Genomic DNA, 19,768 nt, shown 5'->3' with positions numbered 1-19,768 from the left:
ACTCGGCATGCGTGTCCGATTGACTGCTGCATGATGCGTTTGATGTTTTATCTGTATAAACTGGTGCACAGCGCAGTAGCTGCAGTCTAAAAATAAATGTTCTCTGAGCTGGTTGTAATTACCGGCTTTGATAAAAGGTAAAATGGGCTGCCCTGAATTGCAGGCTTAATATATCTCCTCTACATAAACAATGTATGCATGTTGCTTGCGATTTCCCAAGATTGCGGAGCGATAACAATACACAAAATATTATGCTCCAAATCACTGAACAGATGTTGAAGATTATTTCCAAAGCTGGTTTTCATGGTTGATTGATGTAAAACAAGCAAAAGATCATCTTGTGTGTGTGGCCACCGTTACTAGCCAAAATGGGAGGAGTGGAGGCCAAGCTGAATCTTGCACAGCATTATTAGTTTATTAGCCACATAATGGAATATGTAGGCCTGATAAATTCCAGCTAGTATAGCTGAAGTCAGTCCTGCCTTGTGAGGTTGGAGTTGCCCCTGGTGTGCCAGTCGTGGTGTACTCTCTGGAGGATGGGAAGGGGGATTTACTGTTAATCACATTTTTTTGTTCCAGAACTCAATGTTGTACGTCAGAAGACCTCGAACCTGGAGAAGGAGTACAACAAAGCCCAGAAGGTGGGGAGCTAATCTTCCTTTTTATTTAAAAAGCTGAACAAACACCAAATACCTGTTATTACAGACGGCAACTTTCTGTGGAATTATAACTTCAGCTTGCATAGACAGCAGTAGTCTGGTGTTTTTTCTGTTCAGTACACAGGCATTTATCGCCATTATGAAACAACAACTCCAGTCAGTGGAAGTCAGTGGTGAAGGGCAAATTTCACAACCATCTCAGTTTATGAAAAATAATGGGACATTTCAGATACCATTATTACATGAATACATTCAGATAGTATATAGAATTACCAAACATAATGGCACCATGAAGCACATGATCAATGGGAGCTGATTCCTTAATGGAACTTATTGCCCATATTCTATCAAAGTGGGGGAAAAAGTCTGGGGAAAAATGTGTATTATATCTGCAAGAAAATTTTAAATTCAGGATGATCTGGGTGTGGCGGTCGCCATCTGTTAAAGTATTATGATAAACTGCTTTATCTGTGCTGTTTAAATCACTTTGAACAGTTTGTTACTATTTAGCTAGTTAACAAGAGGGAGTCTTATTGGCCTCATTATAGCATGGGAAGATCTGACCCAGCATTTCACATGTTTTGTTTGTTTTTGTAATGGTTGGGGGTTTCATATTTCTGCTAATATACTTTTCATTCTTATTCATAGGCTCTTAATAAGAGTAAGAAGGCTCAGGTAAGTCTTTTTTGTTTTGTAGGGCTTCCTTCAAAGCCTGTTGCTTATTTCATACGTGGTCTCTGGAATGTTATTCATTCAAGGTGCAATCCAAAGAATGAAATATGTATGTGAATATGTATGGATGTATGTATTTGTATGTGTATATTTGTGTGTGTGTGTGTGTGTACATTTTGAGAACCCTCTTTTGAGATGGTTGCTTGTGTGCTGTACAGAACATCACAATATGTGTAGTTGTACTCCAGTTGAAACCTGGGTAATAGTGTCAAGGGAAAGGTTTGTCTAGTGAAGTAAATCACAGATGACAAGCATAGATGGGCTGGAAAGGGTAAGTTTGTTTTGGACACTGCTCAGTAACATGCATGCACGGCAGGAGCGGGACGGATCCTGTACACGGATGCGAGAGGCAACTACAGTGTGATTTATATAACTCGAAAACCCGTTCGGATAATTAATCATACTGTCTTTGATTTTAATTACAGTTTCTTGAGAAAGTGCTTTCGCTTATTTTTTTTTTCCAGCCATCAGTCTTCTGGCTCCAGAGCATGCTTAGAAGGATTGCATGTGCAGTTTGTGTGCCATTACAGACCTCAGCAAATCTCATGAGAGGCCATTGAGTAATGTTTACGGTAATGTGTGTGTGTGTGTGTGTGTGTGTGTGTGTGTGTGTGTGTGTGTGTGTGGCTTGTTCTGACAGGAGGTGGATGCCTTGCTCAGCGAGAATGAGATGCTCCAGGGCAAGTTACACAGCCAGGAGGATGACTTCAGACTACAGAATAGCACCTTGATGCAGGAGCTGTCCAAGGTGCTGAACCCCCCCATGGCAGGCCAACTCTGAGAGCTTCTACATACTTAGAGACTCCTGATGGGGTCCGGAGAATACTGCACTGTGTACCAAAACTAAAGCTTTATGTGCAAAGTGGGATTTGTTTCATATACAAGAACAGCAGTTATTTGAGTATAAATCCGTTGCAATGACTATAACACCAGTGCAAAAATAATTATTACGTATTATTATTAAGCAGTAGTGTGATAAACAAGGGATTGCTAACTTGATAAAAAGGGCATACTGTGTCGGTAATATTGTATCTGCTGTTGTTTATTCGGTGGCATTTATTGCTGCCTGCGTATCGTTGAGTGGGAAGGTTAATTGATGCAAAGCTACTGAAGCCTGGCCTCTGAAGTGGTGTGGTGTGTGCTCTCTGGTGCTGTAGCTGTGCTCTCAGATCGAGCAGCTGGAGCTGGAGAACAAAGCGCTGAAGGAGGGCCGAGAGGTGCAGCCTGCCGCCTCCAGCCCCGCCTCCAGCCCCGTAGATGGAGAGCTGCTCCGCCTCCAGGCTGAAAACTCCGCCCTACAGAAAAACATGGCGGGTGAGTGGCGGTTGTGAAAGGAGTCCTGTAAATACTCAGTGATGTTCACAGTGATGTTTTCTCTTGCCAAAGCAACAAAATGTTTAAGCATAATGGATTTATGAGCAAACAATTTATAACTTAATCAGTAAGTAAAATGAAACTATGTTTTATAATTATGAAATAATTCATAAGCATATTAGATATACTATTAAGTTCTGTAGAAGTACATTTAATCTACATGAAACTACATGAAGGAGGCTATGTGAATGTAATTTAATTCAGTAATTAGTAATTTTGGTGAAGACATATCAGTGTGGCCACATGGGCTATATTTTGTTACGTTATTATTATAAGTAAGTTCACTCAGTCCATGAAAACTAATTTTTGTAATGAAATCTAAAGCAGACGGGACAGAATTAAATCATTACATTCATAAAGGAGTGCTGATTTAGGGCCATTTCAAGCTCCTTTTTGATCGATCACAGGATTTCAGTCATTTCAGGGAATGGAGGAAATATCAAGCTGCTGCTTTTTTGATTATTATCAGACTATTCTGAGGTGTACCCTATTAAATGTTTATGACTTTTTTTAAGTTCACAAAAATTATTTAGAATAATAAGTTGATTGTGGATAGTGTGTCATTAGATAAAACTTTAATGTGGGTGTACACACAAATGCTGCTGTTACAGAAACAATAAAAGTTCTGCTGCATTAATGTGGTTATCTGGGGTCTGAATCATTTTTCCAGTCACTTCCACTCCCTGGCTGTGACGTGTTGCTCAGGCAGTGAGTGCTAGCAGTGTACTGAAAAATGAATATGATTTTATAACCTTGCATACTGTGGATCTCATCAGTGTTATATCTGTATTGGACCGTAAAGATGGATTTGCCACAGGTTGATTAATGCGGGTGATCAGCCTTTTAAGATGCAGCTGGGTCCAAGTCTAAAAACCAGCTCAGAGCCAAATTGTGTCCCCTCCACAATAATAAGCCAGATGTGCACCATGTCTCATTATTGTGCGACTGTAAGGCAGATCATACATTGTAAGCCGTCCCCCCCTTTCTTCTGGCTTTGATTCACAGCCCTTCAGGAGCGCTATGAGAGGGAAGTACAGAGCCAGAGGGGGGTGGAGGCCAATGACCTCAAGGCCTCGGAGACAGATGGGCCGGCGGACTCCAACGGCGTCCAGGTGCACACAGAGGCGGGCGGTAGAAGGGAGGAGTCAGCAGAGGGAGCTGCTGATAAGCTGGAACAGGTGAGGGGGCGGGACATGACCCGTCTGTATGGGGTCTTGCCTGTGGTCAGTTGAAATGATGTGAAGACGTTCATATTCTGACTTTGATGTTTGTACACGCAGTCATTTAAACAGGGTGTGTGTACCTTTAATGTTAAAATGGATCAGTTTCCCTTTCCTTCCTCCATGTCACTTTTTATAATACCCAGTGGATCCTGACCCCATGAGTAAAGTTTTCTCATGGCTTTGAAATGGTTTAGGTTATGACACTTTGGGGCAAGGGTGTACACTGGTCTAACTTGCTAACAGTACTAAGTCTATGGAAGCTGTTTGCTAATGGTTGCTGATGTTGACTTTTGTTCAACAGTTTGTGATAACATATTTAGCCCAGTTAGGTGGCTAACGAGCTGTTTAAATAAGTTATTTTTATCTGACTTTTAGCTAAATTTCCTTGGTAAGGAGTGAAGTGTAAGGTGAGCTCTCCACATTGTGTGCAAGCTGAAATAAGAAACACTCAACATTCATGAAGGGTAAACACACCATGTAATGCTGTGAAACTGGGTGTGTTTCTTTAATCCTCAGCTCATTGTTATGCTTATGAAGAGCTGCCTGGCTCTGGTCCATGTGAACGGACATGCTTCCTGTAATCGTTCTGTACCTCACCGCTTACTCTGCAAATGACCAGCTGGTGATAAGTATGTGAACTCTGCACTAAATTACCGCACAATCAGTGGCTGCAGAGTTCACATCCTCTCCCTAACCATTCTGCTTTGAGTCACACTTGCCACCCCCTTGTGGTCAGAACCGCACACTACAACCAAAAACACCTGAATTATTTAAAAGGAAGGGAATAATGATGAAATTAGAGGAATTACAAGTTTTTTGTCCATTTTTTTCGAAACCCCTTAGTCATGATGCTGGGTTGTCAGGGAAAGCCCTGATTTTAAATGTGCATGATCAAAGCTGTCAGTTACTTCTCTTTTATTGCGGCTTGTCTCTACTCTTTCTTACAGGCGGAGGCGAAGTGTGCCAAACTTGAACAGCGGGTGAAAGAGCTGAGTGGTGAGATTTTTATATTTTTAATCTGGCGTAGCATCTGTGGAATAAAAAGCAGGAAAAGAAACCAGTGAGAAAGGAGTACAGCTCTGGCAGATCGGGATGTGTGCACGCTCCCCGCAGCCAAGCCTCTCTTCAGCGGGGGGGGGGTAATTAAGCTTAATTAAAACACCCCGGCCCTGTCAGAGGCGGCGCTGTGAGCTCTCACTCCGCCGCGTTTTGACTGGCACCCGGCCGACACGGCTCCCGCTTTAATTACGCTGTCGACTGTCAGCCTGAAGGTCACATAAATAATTGAAGGCTAGCTGGTCCTCACCCGATCTGATCTGAGCACAGTTTAGTTAAAAATAATGAAGTAACCTGGCAGCCTTTGTGTCCATTAATGCTGCTGTTTTATGTGACTCAGAGGTGCAGCTGCAGCTGCATACTGAGGTGGAGGAGAAACGCTTGCTGAAGGAGCAGCTCCAGGCTCTGGAGGTACAGTGAAGACCCCATCTGGCTGGGAGTCCAACCCCTGTGTTCAGCTGTTAAATCAATAACTGATCAGGGCACGTTAGCATTAGCGTTAGCATTAGTTGCACGCACACACAAGGAATCCTATCATTCTGTCTGTCACATTGTATCCCCTTCATTTTGTTTAACAGATTTTAGTAACTTGTTTTTTTTTTTTTTAATCAGTACTTAACATTGTAAAATGAACTGAAATGAGCAACACTGCTGTTTGGGGAATCAAAAGTGGATTGTGGTCATGCTCAATTTGGCCCTCAGCAGGTAAATGTAACTTATTCTTCTCTTTATTTTTTCAGTCCTCCAAACAAACTGACATAACAAAACTTCAAGAGGACCTGGCTAAGGTAGCCAGACTTCTGTATTTGAGAAAGTTTTTCAAATATATTTGTCATTTCTGTCTTTCAGCGTAATAATAAGCACAGAAGAATAAGGTAAAGGCTAAAGCAAACCATCATCTGAAAAAGTGTTATTTTCTCCCCTTGTAGATAACTGACAAGCTGAAGAAAAAACAGGAAAGGTAAGGCTTCATTGGCAGGTTTCAGTGCATGCTTTATTGACATCTTAGATAAGTGTGCAGGTAAGGGATATTATGGTCAAATACCTGCCACGGAGTGTAGGTTCATTTAACCATATCAAAAGGGAGAAACTCATAACAATTTTGGTACAAAACATTAGGTACTTAAAAATGTATTTAGTCCTGTCTCTGTATAATCACAGATAAATAGGGTTTATAATAAATCTTTGTTTTATAAATGCCGTGCAATGTTATCACGATGTAGCCCGTTTCTAGTAAGTCATGTTTCTTTATCCTGCACGGACATTTTCATTACTTGCACAGTGTGTGTATAATGGTGCTTTCTGGATAGAAATTTTTCTCGGCATTGTGCTCATTTTTCCACAGTCTTGTGGTTATACCATCACAGTGCAGCATAAGCCAGCCTTTTGAAATGGGATTTTGCACACTTGTAAGTTCCTGACAAGTGCTTTGTAATCCCAGTGCCGTTATAATGGCATTTCATTCTTAGAAATATGGTGCCGGAAAGTTCCCATTTCCGCGAGGCTGGCAGGAGTTTGAGTTGTCAGTGAGGCGGGATGAGGGGAAGCTGGCCGTCCGTGAGAACCTGTGACCTCCCCCAGCCCCCCCCACCCCCCGCTCTCTCAGGCGTCACTGTTCAGTAGTCTGCAGGTGGGGGAGCAGTTTCACAGCGGGCCGAGGTGTGGAGGAGAGCCGGCCAGTGAGTGTAATGAGACCAAACCCCCAACTTGTGGTGCTGGCAGTGGCTGTCATCTGCAGCATGTGCAGAGAGAGCTGCCCCCCCCCCCCAGCTTCGTCTCATTGCGCAGCTTGATCGCGGGGCTTCAGAACGCCCTGACAGCCTCTCTCCTGTCGCTTCCTTTATAGCTTCCTGCGTCTGCAAGGTGAAAAGGAGGCTCTCTACAATGACAGCAGGTGAGGGAGAAGGCAGAACTCCGTATCACAAAAATTCTGAAATTCACATTTTCTCAGTATCCCAGTAAGACTTTTAGCAGTTACTGTTATGTATGGTAAATTCATCTTGCCACAGGCTGTAATAATTTGCCATAACATGAAATTTGTCATTATGTTTTATTTTTTTTAATAACTGTAGTGATACCATAGTTTTATATCTGTGTGTGAAATGTGTTTTTTAATGTACAAAAGCCCTTGTGGAACAGACATATTAAAGTCAAAACAACAAATTTATTAAATTATGAACTCTATTTACAGTATGTTTTAGTTAAAACCAGTAATGGACAGAAAGGCCAGTAATAAATATCGGAATTTAACTAGTTTGTCAGTTTGTTTTTATAGAAGTTGGTGGGACCATTTGGTGGAGACTTTCTAATCTGTTTGAAAGCTGACACACTAAATAAAAGAGGAAGAAACCAAGCGCATGAAGTAACTTTTATACATTTTTGATCTAAGGACCAAGATTGAAGAGATTCAGCAGAAAAAGGAGGAAGAGGTGAAGTCCATGAACATACGAATCCAGAAACTACAGGGGGACCTGATGTCATCCAATCAGGTGAGGCATCAACACAACAGTCTATTCCAGAATGCCAAAGGCAGCCTTATGGTAACTTACACATAATACAGTGAAAGACAGATAAAGATAAGGCAGATAAAATATACTACATTCACAAACTATATTGTGTAATATATGTATCTCACATTTCTAAACTCCTTAAAAACATTGTATAAAACGAATACCACATATTCATGAACACCTGAAAAGTATACTGTATAAAATGCATACCACACCTTCATAAACCCTTGGAAAGCATTGCATGAAACACATATCACACATTTTTAGGACACCATGAGAACAGGAGTTGTGATGATAATTTTGTTGCTTAATCCCCCAGTGGGGAACTGCCGTTGCACCCTCGAGCAGAGTGTTCAGTCTGAATCACTTCGGCGGATATCCAGCAGCAAAAATGCTAAATACGCTGCTCAAACGCTGACGTTATTCTAATTTATTTTCTAAGCTTAGCTGACCTACCTACGCTAAGCAAATAAATAAGAATAATGTCAGGGTCGCTGTCGCGCGTTCAGACGTTGGAGATGATTTCCACAATGATTTAGAAGTGGGGCACGGCTAGGCTACGCATCCCTCATCGCGGTCGCAGCCGGTTTTAAATAACACTCCGGCTGTGGTTTTGTCTCTCTGTGTGTGCAGAGCATCGCTGAGCTGAAGGAGCAGCTGCAGAGCCAGCAGAAGGAGCATGAGTTGGCTGTTCATGCGCTCAAAGACCAGGTACCCCCACCCACACCTTCGGCCTGTACTCCTTTACACTGCTGCTCCTGAGCTACCTCTGGCCTCTTAGTGAGGAGATGGGAATAAAATGGTTCAACTGACTTTCTAACATTTGTACTCGAATTCGGTTTGGAGATCACATTTTCTGTTGGCTGATGAAAAAAGTGAACAAATCTTTTTAGTTGGATTGTTGAAAACATGAAGGAGAACTTTCCGAGCTTCGTGTGCTTACACCTCTCACCACGTTTTCCTCTGGTGAGGCCTCTTTTCAAGATGATCTGCTTCACCACTCACCAGTGTAAACTCAATGAAACTCTCCCATAACCTGCCCTTGAAATTTTGGGACAGAGATGTTTTTAAACATCAGATTTTATTCCCCGCTCTAAGGAAGCTGGCCAGTGCTGTGCTTATTAAGTTGTAACATTGAGTATAGCTGTGTGCAAAAATTGAATGGCTTACAAAAACAGCTCTCATTAAAAGTCAGGCACTGTGCACATTCATTTACATCAGTTTAAAAGAGAAGAGCCTCAAAGCCACTCTTCAATCGTCCCTGTAGGTTTTGCCCCCAACATTGCTGACACACCTGTATTTAATCTAGAGCTAATAACACTGTCCACGTTCAAACGCTACAATGAATCAATAAGCTCATTAGCGGCCTGTCCTTTCATACAGCAGCCAACCCTCACATTCACAGACTGCGCAAAAAAAGAAAATGACATTCAAACACTGTTAAAGGAAGAGATTAACAGCAAGCAGGCATTCGCAAATATGGATTTGTTGGATAGGGAGTCCCATAAAGCAAGATAAATCATTCAGATACATTTTACAGCTTAACTGATTTACTAAAGACAATACTGAGATTTAAGTGACAGTAATACATTGAAGAATCACTGTAGCGGGGACGGAAGCTTAAAGCTAGGCTGAGTATACGAGCAGAGGTGTTTCTCAGTACTTTGATATTCACTGAGCCTGCAAATAAATGCAACTCGGGGGAAGGACCCTTAAATGGCTAGACAGTGGGCCTATATAGCAGTTTCAGAAAGACGAAAAATCTGAAAAAATCAGCGTAGTTTGGTTTACTGCAGTATTGTGAAACACCAAACCATAAACATAGCCGTAGCATAAACTCAAATCACAACAGATTTCTCAAAAGACATAAATAGGCACAGTATCGCGCCCTTACATTGGAAATGGAGTTTCCTGGACGACTTTGGTGCTGAGTATTGATCAAAAAATGCCTCAGACTTGTAGGTATTATGCTGGTTTTTTCTTCTTGCTTTTTCAGCACTATAAAACGGTATGTAATGTCAGCACCAGGAAAACCTGTTGTAAATTCTAATTATTTCTACACTTTACAGTAAAAAAAAGTGCTCTTCTCTACATTTGTTGACGTGGCTTGTCCTCGACTGAAACGACTGAAGTGAAAAAAAAAATGCACACTTTCCTCAACAGATCTGAAGTAGAATTAAACTGAAGTTAGAGTCCCCATTACTCTTCCTTATGGATTTTCTACAGTTGTAAAACTTGAGGAAAGTATTTAATTGGCTGTTAATGATGGAGCTGACCCCTGGTACTGCAGATCACCTAAATAATTAAGGATTAGCCTGATTGAGGGTGTGAAGTGGACTTGAGTAACAGAGACAGACTGTTTGGTGATGGTCTTTTGGGACCAGTATGTCTTAAAGTTAATAAATGTTGGTAGATTATTCATTGAATTATATTGTCTCCTGGAAGCTGCAATGTCATGTGGTAACTCTGCAGGCATACACATTTTAAATGAGCTTCAGGTACTTTAGACAGCACAGAGAGAAGATGCAAATTTTAAGATAAGAATTGTAATCTTCCCCCCCCCCCCCAGTATGTGGGTACAATCATTCATTTCTTGGCTGCTGTCCCTATGTATCTCTATGCTGGAATCCTTTAGGCCTCCTGCGAAATCTGATTTCTAATTTCCCCTCTTGTCTTTCTCCTCCTGTGACTTTCTTCTTCTTGCCCGTTTTCCTTTCTCTTTCTGTATCCCTGCATGTAATGACCACACTCTGTCCATTCCCTTATACCGTCCCTCCCTCTCTGCCTCTCTCTGTTCCGTCTCACCCTCTCTCTTCCTCCCCCTCTGCATCTTTTCCTATCTCTCTCCCTCTCTCTCTCTCACTTCCCCTACCTCTCTCTCTCCTCCTCTTCCTCTCTCCCTCCCCCTCTCCATCTTTCCCTATCTCTCCCCCTCTCCCCCCCTCTCTCCCCCTCTCTCTCTCTTCCCCTTTCTCCCTCCCCCCCTCTCTCCCCCTCTCCCCCTCTCTCCCCCTCTCCCCCCCTCTCTCCCCCTCTCTCCCACTCTCCCCCCCTCTCTCCCCCACACACTCTCTTCCCCGTTCTCCCCCCCCCCCACTCCCCCCCCCCTCTCCCCCTCTCCCTCCCCCTCTCCCCCCCTCTCTCTCTCTTCCCCTTTCTCCCTCCCCCCCTCTCTCCCCCTCTCCCCCCCTCTCTCCCCCTCTCTCTCTCTTCCCCTTTCTCCCTCCCCCCCTCTCTCCCCCCCCTCTCCCCCTCTCCCTCCCCCTCTCTCTCTCTTCCCCTTTCTCCCTCCCCCCCTCTCTCCCCCCCCTCTCCCCCTCTCCCTCCCCCTCTCTCTCTTCCCCTTTCTCCCTCCCCCCCTCCCCCTTCCCCTGTCTCCCTCCCCCCCTCCCCCGTCCCCGTACTCCCTCCCCCCCCCCCCCTTCCCCTTTCTCCCCCTCTCCCCCTCTCTCCCCCTCTCCCCCTCTCTCCCCCTCTCCCCCTCTCTCCCCCTCTCTCCCCCTCTCTCCCCCTCTCTCTCCCTCTCTCTCCCTCTCTCTCCCCCTCTCTCTCCCTCTCTCTCCCTCTCTCTCCCCCTCTTCCTCCCTCTCTCTCCCCCTCTTCCTCCCTCTCGCTCCCCCTCTTCCTCTCTCCCTCTCCCCCTCTCCCTCTCTCTGGGGTCCGTGTCTGTGGCTGATGTGATGCAGGTAGCGTGTCAGAGTGCAGTGAGTCAGGAGCAGGTGGAGAGCATCCTGAGCGAGAGCGATGCTCTCAGGACTAACCTAGCAGCTCTAGAACAGGTACATCTGCCTCTGCCCCCTCACCGAGTGTGTGGGTGCTGCCATCATTCACCCATCACTACCACTCATCCCAGCCAGGCTAGGCGGTAGTTTTACCCGGTTCGCGCACAAGTGTTTTCTAATTTTCTAAATTTCATCTTCAGGAGTCAAAAAATTCCTTTGTCATTTCCTCTCTTTTTTTTCTCTTTTTCTCATTGTCTTTTTTCTACTCCATCATAACCATGCATCCACAGGTTTTAACCTAATACTGAATTATTTATATTGTGTTTCATAGTCATTATCCCCCCCCATATATTAACATGATAAGTGTGCTTACAAAGCAAAATATTAAGTGATTGTATAGGCAAATTATTAATGATCATGATTCATTCATACTATTTTTTTTTTCCAGTTTTCCGAATATATTAACATGGTAGCACTTTGCTGTGTATGCACACTTTAAGGTAGCATATAAAGAAATTATTAATGATCATTATTCATTCATAGCATCTTTCACTCAGTTTTGGACCCTTGCACTCTGCATTTGTGCTGGAAAGCAAAGCAAAGCACCTGGCCCTTGCACCGGAGTACCTGATCTAAACTAATCTGAACTGTGTTATATTTTAACCTGGTGCTGCTTTTAATAGACCCAGAGCTCAACCAAACAGCTTCTTTCTCTGTGATACTGACCCTAGTGTCTGCTGATGTGGTGTCTGTGTGTATGTGTGTGTGTGCATGGATTTGTGTGCGTGTGTGCGCGTGTGTGTGTGTGTGTGTGTGCATGGATTTGTGTGTGTGTGTGTGTGTGTGTGTGTGTGTGTGTGTGTGTGTGTGTGTGTGTGTGTGTGTGTGTGTGTGTGTGTGTGTGTGTGTGTGTGTGTGTGTGTGTGCGCGCATGGATTTGTGTGTGTGTGTGTGTGTGTGTGTGTGCGCATGGATTTGTGTGTGTGTGTGTGTGTGTGTGTGTGTGTGTGTGTGCGCGCATGGATTTGTGTGTGTGTGTGTGTGTGTGTGTGTGTGTGTGTGTGTGCATGGATTTGTGTGTGTGTGTGTGTGTGTGTGTGTGTGTGTGTGTGTGCGTGTGCGTGTGCGCGTGCGCGTGCGCATGCGCGCGTGTGTGTGTGCGTCCATCAGATCCAGACAGTAAAGACCCAGGAGATGAACCTGCTGCGGGACCAGAACATGGCTCTGAACGTGGAGCTGCAGCAGAGGCAGACAGAGCAGGAGAACTTGCTGGCGCAGAGAGATGACCTCAACTCCCAGCTGCAGGTCTGCTCCACCTCCCAGCACCCAAAGCATTCCTGGCTTTCATTTTACAACAGAAAGATTTAAAGTCAGGCTTGCGTGCACAATACCTGCAAGCAAAGCAGGCCTGCCCTAACGAGCAGTAATCTTAATACCAGGCGATTTCTCATATTCTAACTATAATTGCATCAGCCCACAGACAATCTAACAGCGGGTTCTGGCTCCTCTTGTTAATTGTTTTTTTAAATATGTTTCATATTTTCAGATAGGGAGTAGTATCTCATGGCTGTTTTTGCTTTGCAAGGCTGGTTTGGCAGCAGAGACTGAGATTTTAACCGTCTGAGTTTCACTGATATGCCTCGTGAGCCGTTTGGCCACCTCTGGCCGATGTTTAAGCGGTTCCCTCCCCCGCTCCTTCCTGTTCAGGAGGCTAACCGCGCCAATGCCCGACTTCTGGAGCAGCTGACGGAACTGGGCCAAGAGAAGGAGAAGATCCAGCAGGAGCTGGAGGAGACCAAAAAGGTACAGAAATAACGCACATGAATAACTCGGCCGGGGTTTGAATATGACTCAATCCCTGCACTGAGCTTATGAAAGAGAGAGGCCTGGGATTCTGTTCGAGGTTAAGTAGAAGCCTCCGATTCTCATTTTTGTAGTGATGAGCTCTACAAAAATCTCTCGATTTAAACAACTCCAATATCCAAGCCTAAGAGGTGTAATTTATGCTAATAAGTAGTTTTATCTGTAAAAGAAATCTGTCCGCCAGCCATCCAGCACTGTTCCTTTTGTGAGCTCCCATTGGACCATGGCAGATCAGGGCCCAGTGTGGAAGGTGTGGAAGGCGTTGAAGGTGTGGAAGGCGTTGAAGGCGCTGAAAGTTTTTCAGGTGAGGCGGAGTGACTGTGTTCCCCGCGCTCCTCTCCTGCAGACAGCGGACAAGCGCAAGGTCATGTTGGACGAGCTGGCCATCGAGGTGGCGCAGGAGAAGTCCCGACACAAGGAGGAGCTGAGCGACGCTCGGCTGCAGCACGAGAAGGAGGTGCTGGCGGTGCGGGCGCGCTACGAGAAGGAGCTGCGCGGCCTCCACGAGGACAAGAACCGCACCGAGGAGGAGATCCGCGCCCAGCTCCGAGACGAGAAGGTGAGGAGGGGGAGCGAGTCTGCTCCCCGCTGTAAGACTACAAGGTAAAGGGAGACCAAGCGATAGAGTGAAGGAGATCCACACCCAGCCATAATTGTCTGGAGTGAAGTGTTCAGATGCAACAGGGTAACAGAGTGTACCGGAATATATTAGATCCAAATAGATTAGACTCCTAACTGAAAGGTTGCCGGTTCAATTCCACACTGGGGCACTGCTGTAATACCCTGGGGTGTGGTACATTACCCATTTATACAGCTGGATATTCACTGAGGCAATTCTGGGTTATGTAAAAAAAAAAAAAAAATCGTAATATGTGTCAATTGCTCTGGATAAGAACGTCTACTAAATGACAATGCAATGTAAAGGCCAGAAGTTCAGGAGGAATGAGGGGGGAGAGAGGGAGATGCAGGAGGGTGTCTGATATCTGACAGAACCGAGGAGGAGGCGCGAGGCGTGGGTAATGGAGGATAGTGTTGTGTGTGAGAGAGGGAGAGGAAAGAGGAGTGGGTGGGAAGCAGGCTGGCAGAGCAGAGAGCTGCGAAGCGGCGGGATTCAGAGGCGCAGGTTACGAGCCTGTCTCTGTGCTCAGTGCTCCGACTCCTGCGTCCGGTGCTATGGCTTTATCTCATGCCCCCTGCTCGTTCCAGGCACGCACGCGAGAGCTGGAGAGCCTGCAGCAGACAGTGGAGGAGCTGCAGGCTCAAATCCAGTCCATGGAGGGCACCAAGGGATGGTTCGAACGCAGGCTCAAGGAAGCTGAGGTACTCACCTGAGGCTCTGACCGAGGGCTTTACCATGTCACACCTCATTGAAGCTACCACAGGCGTTAACACAAGCACCAGTATAGATTTTCATAACCTATTTCTTTGTCAAATAAAAAAATACATTCATGTCTCACTCACTAGAAGGAGCTGCAAGTCATCCTTAATGAGAGGACTGCGTTACGTTAGTGACCACTAGATGTCAGTATCGCTATGTCTTTATTGAGATTTACATCTTTCTTACAGTGACAGGTATTAATACTTAGACCAAAGGGTATTACCAGTGATGGGAAATACAAAGTCTGTGTTTGCTTTGTAGATTGAGAGTGATTCGTGAATATGCATGATCATTTAAAAGGCCCATTTGAATTAAAGCTGAGCGTGCGATTTCTGTCCGGCCCATGCATGCTCATGAATAATGCAGTGATCTGATTTCGATTGAATGTTAAATGCACTCGTCTGCTCTAGATTACAGATTATCTCAGATGTCTTTTTTTCTTTTTTACATTCTGTAGAATGTAATCGAACCCGTGCTCTGACTGCGCTCTCATTTGCATTCTGTCTGCGCTGGCGTGCGCGCCGTTTCGCAGACGCTTGGACAGGGGTGCCCTGGATAATGGGGTTTTACCGTGGATATCTCCCAGAGGATGGTCTCGTAGATGAAAAGAGACAGGACTGAGTGGCTTGTTGGCAGAGGCCTGGTGGCGCCGTTGTGAGCAGCCCCTCACTTCACCTCTCTTTCCCCTTCTCCCCCCCCCCCCTCCCCTGAGCAGGAGACAGTGGAGAAGAACACGCTGGAGCACCAGGAACAGGTGCAGAGGCTGCAGGCCGAGCAGGCCGAGCGGCTGCAGGTGAGCTCCATCTCTCACGGACACCCCCCATCCGTGGAACGACCCCCCGCGTAGACGCTGGTGACCGAGCCCCGTGGGCATTGGGTCCGTTGCAGGCCTCATTGAGTGTACCGTTTGCTGTGGGAGGCTGGAAGTGTGCCTCACATCGCCAGCGTAGTCAGTTGAAATTATGTCTGTCTGTGCTTGTTGGGCAGTGTATTTCTTACTGTGGTTTTTGAAATCTTATACATTCAGGCTAAACTGCCACTCATAGATTGCCATTCAATAATGCCTTGAACTTATACCTTGTAATTCCATGATACGTCAGTGCTGTTCTGTGCAAAGGTGAAATTAGCAGTTTTTACATACGTTATATGTAACACAGTGTAATACAATACATAAACATACAGGAAATCTCTGTAGAATATGGAAGCTTGAGCAGTGAGGCACACACAGCTGAATGGGCATCTTAGCCTTGAACGTTGAGTGCCAGGCATGTCTGCCTACCGTGTGAACACCTGCAGAAATCCCTCCCCCTTATGAAGGAGGACAGTGCAAGCACAAACAGCAAACAGCAAGGCCTCCTCTACAGTAGCCAAAAAAGTGTAATGTCTGTGCCTCCCGTTAACTGTCCATCTAGGAACGTAGTAGCTAAGCCCATCATTAACACGATAAATACGGCTTTGTTTTAAGCTGTTAATAGTTTGTTTAATAATTTGTTCATGTTTGCTTGCACCAACCATGCAGTGATGTTCTTCCAAAGCCTTTTTGGCAAAGGGCTGGGGTTTTCTGTAATCTGGATCAGTTTAGAAGTATCCTGTAGGGATCCATGTGATAGGGGCCATCACAAACCCATGTCTGCTTTTTCCAGTGGAGAATTTGGTATGGTGGACACAGCTGCACTCCACTCACTGCAGCTCGGTTGGAAAGTATTCATTTGGAACATTGTGAAAGTGGATCTTAACTCTGTGCGTGTCAGGAAAAATTGCTAGATACTGTACAGTTTTTAAAGCAGTTGAAATATAATATTGCAAAATGAAAATAAATGACTTCAAAAGGACATTAAAGCAATGTCAGTGGTTTTGGTAAAGGTTTTATGGGTCTACAGATTATAAACTGACTGTCAGTAATTTTATGTGTTCATTGCAATACTTCAGCACCACTTTGAGCTTGGGGAAAACTTTGAAAAGTAACTGAAATGAATAATTATGGCTTATAATTCTTTTTTTTGTCTCAAGGTAAAAGAAGCAGAGATAGATGCAGTGAGGCAGCAGCTGGCTAATATGGAGAAGGAGAGGGATGAGCATGGCGCCACCATTGGCAAATTGAAGCAGGTAAACTCCTGGATAATGACATAGGCATCTTTCAGTCTCATGCATCTTTCCAGACGTGAGGCATATTTGTTTGAACTTCACGTTTGTTGAGTTTACGTTTAAAACGCATTTAGGACAAATTAGAAAATTAACAAGAGAACAGTAAGACAGAACAGAAAAAAAAAACGCAAACTCAAAAGAAGGGAGGGCTACAGGTGATTTCCATAGTTTTCTAGTCCAAAGAGAGGACAGATGTAGCACAGCCAATGATGGCTGGGGCAGCTCGGTATACACGACATTAAGGATATTCTTTACATATTCACATTTTCTCACTCCCCTACCAGTACATCTGAATCACCATGTTCAATTAAATACAGAAGTCTCCATATCTCCTCACGTATATTCTGTGTGCCTTTAACAAAGAGGTGTTTTTGCAGATTCTGTTCCCCTGCTTATTTTATTAACTTAAACGCTACCAGAGAATCCATGAGAACAGAAACTGTATTTGTAAAGTTCTGTAGTAATAATGAAGTTTCAGTCTCCTCGGTGTTGTGCGATTAGGCTTCCTAGGTCAATGGCAGTAAACCTCAATTTAATCAAACTCCAAGACAAATTAAAAGGTCCATATTAGATGACATTTTTGGTAGAACAAGCGTAAAGATTAAAATGTGGCCGTGTTCTGTTGGTGCCTTTTTTTTTTTGCACACGTAGTGAGGCATCAGCTGACCTGGTGTTAATTACACAGCTACTGTCATTGAGGCTGTCATTTCATTGGCTTGATTTACAACAGGCTAGGTCAGAGTTGAAATATGTGGTGCTTATGCGGTAATGATATTGTTATGGGTTCAGCTAGGTAGCAGTGTGGCTACATTGCAGCCACCAACAGAGTTAGTTATGTAGTAGGTAGGTAATGCAGTACGTGGTAAAACAAGGTATTGGTATTAGGGTGAACACCATGATTTTGTGGGGGAAAAAAAACATTAAAGAAAGGTATTAAATACATTAACAGGGAGAAGGACAGATCTGACTACTTCATTCCTCACTACCGTATTCTCTAAACCAAATAAGGAGACACAAACAGCAAACAACTTAAAACAGCCTAAAGCATGATGAAATGCTGATAACAAGCAAACACATATTCTGAAAAGTGAAGTAGATCACACCTTTTGAATCTGCTGAAAAGAACTGAGCCAGGGTGTTTTGTGGATCTGTGCAGCGTTACAGTATTGATATTTACTGCAGATTGAGAGGCCGATAGGCCTGCGTGGAGGTTCCTCTCACTGCGTTTTGTGCCCTGTAGGAGATTAAGGACACGGTGGACGGACAGAGGATCCTGGAGAAGAAAGGGAGCGCGGCGGTGAGTGCAGAGCCGTTACCGGCTAGGAGCGGCCCAGAGAGGAAGCCATGACTCAGCTCTCCGTTTTAATTTACAAGGAAGTAAATTAAAATAATACCTACAGGTGGCAGACAGAGCGCCCCCTCCACTCCCGACCGCGGAAATTGGGTCGTTTATTGATGAGCCAGCTTGACCTTGGCGGCTAATTATCCAACTCGCGCCTCGGTGCTAAAATCCGTTCGGCAGTTAATTGCAGGTGTGCGGTGCTGCCTGGAGGCCCCGTTTTTTTGATTTCTTTGTGACTTTCGATCCAGATTGCCGCTGTCAGTTGGGTGCCTCTCGCTTTTATAAATCAGATGCCCATTTAGAATGACCTCAATAACCTGCAGGCCCTTGTGACAGGAGTCCGTGTGAAATCGGAGGAGAGAGGGTCTTGTTGCGTGATGGCGCTGTTGTAGCCGGATATGAGGGTCCATTTTGGCTCATGAGTCTGGGTTTCCTTCCTGCAGCTAAAGGATTTAAAGAGACAGCTCCACCTGGAGAGGAAGAGGGCGGATAAACTACAGGAGCGACTGCAGGAGATCCTGACCAACACCAAGACCAGGACAGGTACAGTGGGAGGACCAGCAGACTGTCCATCCTGGTCCTTACCCAGGAAACACCTCAAATGCTATGGAGAGACTTTACCTTGTGGAAGGGTATTAAAGAAAGGCCACACCTTTGATGCAAACAATAAGTAAAATCATTATATCCCACTCGTAATCTTTGCTGTCCAAACTAACAGTGCTCAAAACACAAAGATTGATAGATTTTTGCCTTTGGCAATGTTAGAGATATCTCACATACATAGTCATACATGTAAAAGTACAAAGACAAAGGCGGGCAGTGTGTAACATTAACAAGACTTTTCGTGTGTACAGAGTACACAGAAATATAAAAATATATCAAATATAAAATCAAATTGCACACAGCATAGATGCCTGCAGGGACAGAATTAACTCATTGATCACAGCTGTGAATGGTCAAGATGATTTTATACGTTTACTTTCTGTGCAACCAACGTTAATCTACTGTGCTGCTATGAATAGAGACAAAAATGAATTACTTTGGTTCAGACTAATATTCTTCACCAAACGCTTAAGGATGATCTAGTAGAGGCACTCTGAAGTGTAACTAAACAGCTAACCTTCAGAGGAAAGATTCTCTTGAACCATTCCTGGTGTGGCCTTGGTCATGTTTAGCATGTGTTTAATACAGACAAACTGTTCATAATGCAGCTGCACTGTTTATATATAAAATATTGATATATTAATAGTGCTGCCTCGAGGTATAGTGGATTAGAAGAGTGTGAATGTTTATGTAAGGTACACTGGTAAGTAAATGAAAAGTGTTTTGAACTACTGAGATGTGGACTGTGTTAAAGGGGTGGTATAAATATTTGTACAGACTACCTTACCTACCACCTCCTTTTTAAGTTAAAATTGTATGTCAGAGAACAGTCTAGCTGTGAAGTGAAATGCAGTGATTTAACATGAAAGTTATGGTTAATTACACATGCAGGTTGACATTTTAAATAGTACTTTTTGAATACTGGTAGAAAACATACATTTTCCTCTGATGTGATCACTGAGTGACACCTCTGGGCAAACTGCCCCGTCTCAAAGCACAGTGTGATCTTGGACAGGAATTGCAGTTTCTCTGTCACAGAGAGGCTTGGTGACTGTTTACTAAACAGCTTCATGAAATATTGATGAAATCCTCTTTTGTCGTCTTTTAACTCGGCGAGAGTCGGCAGAGCAAATCTGCAGTCTTACGAGAACAGTTGTTAAT

The 19,768-nt window shown here is 44.4% G+C and overlaps 1 protein-coding gene across 2 annotated transcripts in view; it reads left to right on the top strand.

Annotated features, from left to right (window-relative positions):
- Window positions 1–19,768, top strand: part of gripap1 (GRIP1 associated protein 1) — a 50,117-nt gene that overhangs the window by 8,128 nt on the left and 22,221 nt on the right. The window contains exons 3-23 of one of the 2 annotated variants that reach the window (XM_036533257.1): window positions 580–641; window positions 1,308–1,334; window positions 2,032–2,139; window positions 2,549–2,705; window positions 3,771–3,943; window positions 4,936–4,984; window positions 5,385–5,455; window positions 5,785–5,832; window positions 5,974–6,005; window positions 6,891–6,938; window positions 7,434–7,533; window positions 8,188–8,265; window positions 11,241–11,333; window positions 12,447–12,581; window positions 12,984–13,079; window positions 13,486–13,698; window positions 14,346–14,459; window positions 15,233–15,310; window positions 16,528–16,623; window positions 17,903–17,959; window positions 18,448–18,547. In XM_036533257.1, the coding sequence (XP_036389150.1) occupies window positions 580–641; window positions 1,308–1,334; window positions 2,032–2,139; window positions 2,549–2,705; window positions 3,771–3,943; window positions 4,936–4,984; window positions 5,385–5,455; window positions 5,785–5,832; window positions 5,974–6,005; window positions 6,891–6,938; window positions 7,434–7,533; window positions 8,188–8,265; window positions 11,241–11,333; window positions 12,447–12,581; window positions 12,984–13,079; window positions 13,486–13,698; window positions 14,346–14,459; window positions 15,233–15,310; window positions 16,528–16,623; window positions 17,903–17,959; window positions 18,448–18,547 (1,935 nt within the window). The remainder of the gene's footprint in view (window positions 1–579; window positions 642–1,307; window positions 1,335–2,031; window positions 2,140–2,548; window positions 2,706–3,770; window positions 3,944–4,935; window positions 4,985–5,384; window positions 5,456–5,784; window positions 5,833–5,973; window positions 6,006–6,890; window positions 6,939–7,433; window positions 7,534–8,187; window positions 8,266–11,240; window positions 11,334–12,446; window positions 12,582–12,983; window positions 13,080–13,485; window positions 13,699–14,345; window positions 14,460–15,232; window positions 15,311–16,527; window positions 16,624–17,902; window positions 17,960–18,447; window positions 18,548–19,768) is intronic. The other variant, XM_036533258.1, reaches the window with a different exon arrangement.

Source organism: Megalops cyprinoides, chromosome 7 (assembly GCF_013368585.1).
Source record: "Megalops cyprinoides isolate fMegCyp1 chromosome 7, fMegCyp1.pri, whole genome shotgun sequence".
NCBI lineage: Eukaryota > Metazoa > Chordata > Actinopteri > Elopiformes > Megalopidae > Megalops > Megalops cyprinoides.
The sequence above is the reverse complement of the archived record's forward strand: the minus strand, read 5'-3'. Positions and strand labels throughout refer to the sequence as shown.